This window comes from Rhinoderma darwinii, chromosome 12 (genome assembly GCF_050947455.1).
Source record: "Rhinoderma darwinii isolate aRhiDar2 chromosome 12, aRhiDar2.hap1, whole genome shotgun sequence".
Taxonomy (NCBI): Eukaryota; Metazoa; Chordata; class Amphibia; order Anura; family Rhinodermatidae; genus Rhinoderma; species Rhinoderma darwinii.
Genome location: NC_134698.1, coordinates 8,925,949 through 8,935,713, shown reverse-complemented (window position 1 = coordinate 8,935,713; position 9,765 = coordinate 8,925,949). Strand labels below are relative to the sequence as shown.

The 9,765-nt window shown below is 44.3% G+C and overlaps 1 protein-coding gene across 1 annotated transcript; it reads left to right on the top strand.

Moving 5' to 3' along the window:
- The first annotated feature begins 286 nt into the window (after positions 1-286).
- On the top strand, positions 287-4,786 carry TXNIP (thioredoxin interacting protein). The gene is made up of 8 exons (XM_075844939.1): positions 287-694; positions 1,442-1,514; positions 1,625-1,772; positions 2,066-2,168; positions 2,288-2,544; positions 2,644-2,803; positions 2,895-3,046; positions 3,185-4,786. Exons 1-8 carry the CDS (start codon positions 445-447, stop codon positions 3,215-3,217), a joined length of 1,176 nt encoding a protein of 391 aa, XP_075701054.1. The 5' UTR covers positions 287-444; the 3' UTR covers positions 3,218-4,786.
- Positions 4,787-9,765: the final 4,979 nt, after the last annotated feature.

Genomic DNA, 9,765 nt, shown 5'->3' with positions numbered 1-9,765 from the left:
AGAGCTCATTTTACATCCCTGTTTTTCCCACACTCTCCCCCTCTCCCGCCGCCTCTCTCCGACAAGGAATGGAGGCCACGCCTACCAGAGTTTTCCCGCTGCCTTCATGCTCTGTCCACGAGGCGCTCCGCCGCCTTCCATTGGCTGGAGGCTTGGGACACAACACCGAGCCGACCAATGACAGCGTTGTACACGAGGTGAGCACGACGTGCCGTTCTGGATGCACATGGAGGGGGAGGCGTGGCTTGGAGAGGGGCGGGTATATATAGCGGGAGCTTCCGGAGCTTGTTTACAAACGCTTTGGCAGCAGCGAGTGAGGAGCGATTGTGCCTGCGCAGCCAATAACAAAGCTTAAAAAAAAACAATCGCAAAAAAAACGTAACAACTCCTTACCTATCCACCCGATATATTTAAAGGGACATACATACCTGATAAATAGTCAACATGGTGGTCTTCAAGAAAATCAAGTGCTTCGAGGTGGTCTTTGCTGATCCTGACAAAGTCTATTGCGGAGGGGAGAAGGTGACTGGCAAGGTGCTGGTGGAAGTGTGCGAGGTCACCAGGGTGACGGCTGTCAAGTTTTTAGCCTGCGGAGTGGCCAAGGTGCTGTGGTCCTCCGGATCCCAACATTGTAAGCAGGAGATGGAGTACCTGAGATGTGAGGACACCCTGCGCATGGAGGACCAGCCCACTGGTGAGAGCACTGCGGGTTTTGTGGGGTTGGGACGGGTGTAATACACCCCGATAATATGTCAGTTTTTGGCTATTTTGCTTTATTAGACATTTAATTCTTATATGCGCCAATGATTTATTTTCCGGGCGTATGTCGTAACCAAACGGGTGTTCTGGAGTTGATCCGATATCAAAAACATTGATTCGGGATACATACGTTATTAGAACTACAACTTCCATCATGCAGTAGAAGCCTCAAATCCGATAAGTTTATGTGATCGCATGAATAGCAGGTTGGACCGGACCCCGTCCTATATTTTAGAGTACTATAGATCGTGGATTGGGAGTGTTTGATTAAAAAAAATTTGGAAGAAGTGTCGAAGATGACAAATTTGCAATATTAAAAACTACTCTCAACGGGAGAAACGGGTTTTGTCAATGATTTTGCAGCCGCTCGTATAATTTATTTGTGGCCGCGTTCTCTGTAGGAGCATCGGGTCTGGGCTCGAGACTCTCGTCCGTGCTCGTAGCGTTAGCTCCGTACTGTATTACGTGCTGTATAAGTGAAACTTGATGCAGTGACGCCGCAAAAACGAGACTTCGGGCTCCCCCCAGAGGCCATTGGCAGAACACAATGATCCAAAAACTCAGCACTGCGGAGTCGGGCTTCTTACAATTCAGATCCAACTGTTGACCCAAATCGGATTGATAATATATTATGATCTTACTATAATCTTGATGTAATAACATTTTATTTTTTTTTCTCTAGATTCGGATGGTTCTGTAATCTTGAGACCTGGAAACCATTACGAGTACAATTTTGGATTTGAACTTCCCAAGGGGTGAGTAGTTGTGTACGGCCGTCTGGATGAGGTGATGTGTAGGCCTTGTGTTAAAGGTGATGCAGGTGGACTAAACTAGTTTTTGTTTTTTTTTGCCATTTGTCTTCCAGGCCTTTGGGTTCCACTTTCAAGGGGAAGTACGGATCTGTGAAATATTGGGTCAAAGCATTCCTTGAACGTCCGTCACACCCAGCTCAGGAGGTGCAGAAGAAATTCGAAGTGGTTGACTTTGTGGACGTGAACACTCCAGATTTATTGGTGAGTATTATATTCGCTATTCAAGGATCTGTGTAGGGGGGGGGGGGGCCTCCATATTAAAGTCTTTATTGGAAATGGAAAATCGGAAGCCGCTTCTGCTTGTAGACTTGGTACCTAATCAACCGGTGCAAGGCCAAGGTCTCTGTTAAACTCGTGTATCGTTTAGTATTTCGGGTTGCACATTAACCACATGTCAAGAGGTCGACGTAATTAGAAGACCATTATCTGTTCTGATAGTTTTCCTGGCCACTGAACCCGCACTAACCAAATTTTCCCGTTCTTTTTTACTACAGTGTCCCATTTCTGGCAAGAAACACAAGAAGATGACCTGCTTGTTCATTCCTGACGGACACATCTCCATGAGTGCCAGCATCAACCGCAAAGGATTTTGTGAAGGTGCGTTGCGTTTCGCCGTTTTCTCATTCCCCCTAGCGCGATAGTAGATAATGACGGAGGACAGCGTAAAGTAACATAGTAGGTCGTGGTCTAAAACATTTTTGGTTTTTCGTTTCTAGGTGAGGAGATCTGCATCTCTGCTGACTTCAAGAACACCTGCTCTCGTATCGTGGTCCCCAAAGCTGCCATTCTCGCCAAGCACACCTATTTGGCCAATGGCCTGACCAAACTCTTCACCCAGAAGCTCTGCAGCGTAAGAGGAAATCACATCATCTCCGGAATGACCGATTCTTGGAGAGGAAAGAGCATCCGGGTCCCTAAGATCAAGCCCTCCATCCTTGGGTGTAACATCCTGCGAGTGGAGTACTCTTTACTGGTACGTAGTCTGTCCACTTTTTTTTTTTCTCCGACTTTGTATCTTTTTTATATCTTCTAAGGTTCACATGTTAATATAATGTCCTTCATTTTATTACAGGTCTACGTCAGTGTTCCTGGAGCAAGGAAGGTCATTCTTGACTTGCCTCTCGTCATTGGCAGCAGCTCATCTGGTCTTAACAGCCGCAGCTCAAGCATGGCCAGTCAGGCGAGCTCTGAAATGAGCTGGGTCGATTTAAACATCCCTGGAACCCCAGAAGGTACGTAACTTTTTTTTTTTTTTTTTTTTCTAAACAATGGATTATTTTGGCCTTGTGCAGAACCATATTCTAAGAATTTGTCCTTCTATAGCGCCACCGTGTTATTTGGACATCGTCCCTGAAGACCACAGGTTAGAAAGCCCGACGGCTCCTCTGATCGATGAGTTTGACAACATCTGTGACAGTCCCATCTTCATGTATGCGCCAGAATTCAAGTTCATGCCACCTCCAACCTACACGGAGGTACGAATCCATACCCAAGATGACCTTTCACGTCATATGTGTTTTTATTGCACTTGAACTTTTTTTTTTGGCGCCAGACACATCTGTAAAAGTAGATCTAATCAAAATCTTTTTTTTCTTTTTTTCTTTACCCTCCAGGTCGATGCCAACAAGAACACCTGCGTGCGTTAAACAGAACAAGAAGCACTTGACCGGTTACTCGCCCGTCATTCTGAACTTTTGATATAAAGCACTGTTACAAGCCGTTTCTCTCGACCTCGTATGGCCTTATTCTTCTGGGGTTCGATTTTAAGAAGCTGAAAACAATGCAAAGTCAGATAGCTGACTGACTCGCCACCCAAAGACTGTCTATTTTTCTTCAGGTGTGCCATCGCAACGCAGCGTCTTAGGGCTGGCCTGCTTCACCCACCACCTGGGCTCGCGTGGGTGTATAGCAGGAAGGAGAGAACACTCCAAAGCACTGTCAATTCACCGAAAACAGTGTTTGGATTCTGATTTATCACCAAACATGCATCGTTCATGGCTGGTTTTAAAATCAAGATCAACTTTTTTTTTTTTTTCGGAGTTCTAAGTATTTCAATCGAAGAACAGCATGTGTAAATCCGCCACGTTCTACGTGTTCTGGTGCCTTTTTTTTTCAGATTAGATCACAAGTCATTCCAACTGAGGGCAATTGGGCTTTCATCTACCATGCTTTGTAAATGCTCTCGCTTCACATAGAGGTTATGTAGACTTAAGATACAAAAAAGTGTTTTGTTAGGTCTCTTCTGCTCCTGATCTCCGTGTATCATGGCGCACGCTTAAAATCCTGAGCGCAACTCCGTATGCCGCTCTTAGCGGAGTATAGAAAAAAAAGTTCCGCATGATTATGTAACAAGCCTTTTTGTTTTAAGGTCTTGAAGATGTCGTAGTGTTTTTGTATTCTAGTTGAATCAGTGTTATATATATTTTGTTTAAGCACTCGTCTTTTGATGGCGAATGGCGTATGATACTTTTTCTTTAGGGCTGATGATGGACTCAACCACTACACTTTAGACGTATTCTGTTGCTTTAACCTGAAGGTCTTCCGGGTCCCTATAATGCAACCGATCCTGTCTTATGGTAGCAAAAATGAACTGCTGCTTATTTTCTACTATGCATTTTTGTAACCACAAACTGTGACACTCCCGATACCTTCGGGGACGGTATCTTTCGAACATATCGGCAATAAAGGGAATCTTGCAACCCCTGGCTACGTACCGAGTTGCAGTGGGGGTATTTACTTCATTTTTATACGACTTAAAGGGCTTTATAAAAAAAAATACCGCAGCGTAATAAAAGCCATACGTTATTTTTTTCAATGCACTTTGGTCTTGGATTAGTTCTAGATTCACAGCAAACCTCTTGCAAAGGATTGTGGGAGCCACCACCAATGCTTGCTTTGTTTCTCTACTATTCTTGACCTACGTTTTTTTTTAATTTTGTTTCGTTCAGATGTCTGCCTGCTCTCAAGTATTACTTTTTATTAAGAGGATGCACTTAAATAGTATTTGTACTGTACAGTGGCACTGCATCTTTACAAGACTGGTACACTATTTCTAGAAGAATGTATGCTGGTACCGAAGAGATTTTCTGTTATGTATAAATGTGTTTTTTGTATATCTTGTTACAGAGTTTTCTATTTTGTACTGTGATATTTGGCCCAATTTTGGGCATTTTGTTTTTTTTAATTTTAAATAAAAGTTACAATATTATAATAAACCTGACTTATCTTGTGAATGAAAGTTGACCTTTTGGAAGCCGGTGGAAAAATCCAGGCCGAATGACCTCCTATACCCTCTGATAAAGTTACTGCCACCTCCAGCCAACGTCTGGCAGAAAGTTGCGGGAATAAATCTCTGCTGTCGCATGTGGACGCGGAAAATAGGTTTTCAATTAGTCTTCGTTAGGCTGGATTCACACGAGGTCATTACGTCCGTAATTGACGGACGTATTTCGGCCGCAAGTCCCGGGCTCCTAGCATCATAGTTATGTATGACGCCAGGAGTCCCTGCCTCGCTGCCGGACAACTGTCCCGTACTGAAAACATGATTACAGTACAGGATAGTTGTCCGGCAGGGACACCTAGCGTCGTACATAACTGATGCTAGGAGCCCGGCTCCCTGCAGAGTGTTCGGTCCGGGACTTGAATCCAGCCTTACAATGACCGGCTCGATATAAAACGGGTCAATTAATTTTAGTGGGTCTGGGGGCTTTGAGATAATGGAATTGAGTATAGGACTTTACATAGGTTACTTTAAAACTATTATTCCCACTATGTAGAATAGAGCAGTGGCCTCCAACCTGTTTTTCTCCAGCTGTTGTGGAACTAAATCCCAGCAGGCTGTCTGGGCATGTTAGGAGTTGTAGTTTCACAGCCGCTGGAGATGTGCAGGTTGGAGATCGGTGGAATAAACCATAACAAAAAATGGGACTATACTGCGGACCACCATGCTTTTACTGGGCAGGAGCACCCGTTGCTTTTAGGAGATCGTCTGGTGGGGTTCCCCTGCCATGCTTGCTAAAGAAGGGTGGATGAGCCCCACTCCGGTTCCCACCATGTGGGGTCCAAAAGAAGGTGGTCATCATAGGGGAGGAGACTTAGGCTTTCAGAAAAATTAACTAGCTTACCTTTAGACAGTGTAGGTGAGGTTGCTGAATGTAAATATCCCAAACCTCATATGACCTCATGGGTATTATAGATGTTTCCAGTAATTTTATTATACAGAAAGGGATATATTGGGCCTTGTAATGCCTTAAGAGCTGAAGGTGGCCATACACCTTAGGTTGCTGTAGGCCGAACACTAGTCTGGCCGGCGGCTATTCCTCCTGACCTCCACCATACACATTGGAAAAGGAGATGAAGCCGCTGCTAGACTTTTCTGACGGCGGGTCTTCTCCCGGGCGAACAAAGTATTGGGCATGTTGAAATCCAAAATGCCTGATCCTTCCTTCTTTCTCCTGACACCTGCAGTCGGGAGTCAGTACACCACCATACACGTTAGGCCGGTCTGCCTTAATCTGCTGGTTCGGCCAACGTTACACTAATGTGTATGGACTTCTTAAGGGGATTCCAAAGTTTATGCCTGATGCTACTTCACAATTGAAGCATGACAGCCTGGAACTGAGGAAACCTCTGTCCGCCTGCCTCGGAAATGACCACCCGAGGTTCCACAGTTTATATATATATATATATATATTGTATATAAAAAAAAAATTTTTTTTTTTTTTTTTTACATGCTCCTTAATGCTGGAATTATGCATGTACTTTTTGGAGCCAAACACCAGAGTAGATACAAAAAGTATGAGTCCGTCCTTTTGGCTCCACTTCCATGTTTGGCAACAGCTTGTCTCCATCTAGTCCCTGAAACGGACAAGCATGCATGTTCTGGGAGTGGTCTTCAGCCAGGTGGCACCCCTCAGTTAGTCTGTAGACACCTATCACCTCTGTGTTGTAATTCTGTTTTTCTATATTTATTTATTTTTATACTGAAAATGGCTTAAAGTGGCTCTGTCACCAGATTTTGCAGCCCCTATCTGCTATTGCATGTGATCGGCGCTGCAATGTAGATTACAGTAACGTTTTTATTTTTAAAAAAACAGCATTTTTGGCCAAGTTATGACCATTTTTGTATTTATGCAAATGAGGCTTGCAAAAGTCCAAGTGGGCGTGTTTAAAGTAAAAGTCCAAGTGGGCGTGTATTATGTGCGTACATTGGGGCGTTTTTACTACTTTTACTAGCTGGGCGTTCTGAGAAGTATCATCCACTTCTCTTCAGAACGCTCAGCTTCTGGCAGTGCAGACAGCCGTGTTCTCGAGAGATCACACTGTGACGTCACTCACTTCCTGCCCCAGGTCCTGCATCGTGTCGGACGAGCGAGGACACATCGGCACCAGAGGCTACAGTTGATTCTGCAGCAGCATCGGCGTTTGCAGGTAAGTCGATGTAGCTACTTACCTGCAAACGCTGATGCTGCTGCAGAATCAAATGTAGCCTCTGGTGCCGACACGATGCAGGACCTGGGGCAGGAAGTGAGTGACGTCACAGCGTGATCTCTCGAGAAGCTGGGTGTTAACGAACAGAAGTGGATGATGCTGATTCGTCAGCATCATACACTCCCATTCCTAACGCCCAGGTAGTAAACACGCCCAGATGTAACACACATAATACACGCCCAGTTGTACTTTTACTGTAAACACGCCCACTTGGACTTTTGCAAGCCTCATTTGCATAAATACAAAAATGGTCATAACTTGGCCAAAAAATGCTCGTTTTTTTTAAAATAAAAACGTTACTGTAATCTACATTGCAGCGCCGATCTGCTGCAATAGCAGATAGGGGTTGCAAAATCTGGTGACAGAGCCTCTTTAAGGTCCCAGTAGTGTTTTTTTGTTTTTGTTTTTTTTGGACTGCACCCAAAAGGGACTCACACAGGTTTAGTTGAAACAAACTAACTCCATGCAGATGTTGTGCCTGGTTGGATTCGGACCACGAAGGTTGCAAGGCAACTACTATCCACTAGATACACAATACAATCCACTATACACAAGAATTTTTTTTCTTTACAGATTTGAAAGTGACTTTTGGAACGTCAGATAGTCAGTCAGACGGCCTAGACATCAACAGGAATATCATGTGTAACTAGGTGATTGAGCAGAGGGAGCTCTATTGTTTTCCACTTGTGGTCCTTCATCCCAGATGGAAGGCAAATATTTACTAAAGATTAATTAGGTCTTTTTGAACACTTGCTCTTCACAGATCCATATGGTCTATCTCGTCTTGTTTGACCAAGGTCTGGCTAAGATCCAAACCATTGTTTTTGATTAGTTGCACGAAGAAAGTGACATTAGTCAACTAGGTCTTGCGTAATTACACAATGGCTGACTTAGCCCAATTTGGTGAGTCAAAAATTTTTACTCAAGATGTAGCTGCTCAACGCCGAAGAGGACACTTAACCAATAATTGGAATTTGTCACCAAACCGAAACCTTTAAATTAGAAGGTGGGTCCATTAGCACCCGCCAAATTGCCCTTACCCAAAGAGCCTTATAATCCAAAATGAAGTACAGTATGAATGCTCAGGTGGGTTACCACCTCCAGTGAGCCCTCTCGGACCATTAACAGCACTGACAGGATTCATGTGTGAACTTTCCACTTAGGGTATGTGCACACGATAACTGCAATTACGTCTGAAATGACGGAGCTGTTTTCAGGAGAAAACTGCTCCTGAATTTCAGACGTAATAGCATGTACTCACGTTTTTTGCGGGGCGTCTTTTACGGACGTAATTTGGAACTGTTCTTTATTGGAGTCAATGAAAAACGGCTCCAATTACGTCCCAACAAGTGTCCTGCACAGTACGTCGGCACAGTACATCGTAAAAGCCCATTGAAAGTAATGGGCAGATGTTTGCCGACGTATTGGAGCCGTTTTTTCAGACGTAATTCGAGGCGTAAAATGCCTCCATTACGTCTGAAAATAGGACGTGTGAATCCAGCCTTAGTTTGAAAGCGGAAGTGCGACAAAAGAGTCTACAGATTATGAGTGACTTTTTGATTTATGATGTTTCCTACTACTGACCTGATACGACTCATCACTGAGCTGATGGTGCCATACTTTTACTAAGCAATTGGATCCAGTGGTGTTCCTAGAAGAGAAGGGGTCCTCATACCAAAGAGCAAAATGGGTCCAGTTTTTCCACCCAGTAAAGAAGTGTCTGGTGTTTGTTTTCCGCTCCGTGCCCTTTCTATGACACTTGGGCCACAACCTGTTTCTCTGTAAAAGTGAGTCCTACACAGGATCTTGCCACCCTACAGAAAAGGGCATGGGACCAACCAAGTTTAGGCTCACTTCCTCCAAGGGTTCCATAGCGGCCGGGCGGGCTGCCTCTATGATACATTCACACTTGATTGTACTGTATTCATAGGACAGGATCACGCCCCATGCTGTGATGGTAGCACCAACACCGAGGGCCCTGAGAAACGGCAAGTTTTTCACTGACCATAGACAGTGGGAGATCAAACGGTGTGTGGTCACCAATTCTTCATCCTATAATTTTTTTTATAGATTTTTTAAGTCCGACTTTACTACACTCAAAGGGTTTCTCCAGGATTATATAACTGAATAAAAGAAGCAAGCATTTGTAGACACCCAACATACGAATATATCGCAAAGAAACTTCCGGGAAGACATTGTTTGCTTGTATTTCCTGCATGATCCATTGGCCATGCCTGCTTTCTATTCACTGGTTATGTCTATAGTAAAACTTGTCTATATATCCATCCATGCAGAGTAGATATGACCTGTAGGGAGCAAGTACCCCTCTTCCCCGGCGTTCATCACATGAGCATTTGAGTATTGAATTTTGTATATTGTGTAGGTTGCTATCGTGCTGCCATAATAGCTCTGACCCATTGAGTCATGGAGTCCGGAAGACCTTTAAAGACGTTCTGTGGTATCTGGCTGCAAGATGTTAGCGGCAGATCCTTTAGGTCCTGTAAGTTGCGAGGTTGGGCCTGCATGAATCGGTCTTGTTTTTCCAGCACATTCCACAGATGATCAATCGGGTTGAGATCTGGCGAATTTGGAGGCCAAGTCATCACCTTGAACACTTTGTCATGTTCCTCAAACCATTCCTGAACAATTTTTGCAGTGTGTCAGGGGCATTATCCTGCTGTAAGAGGCCACAGAGGCGAATACT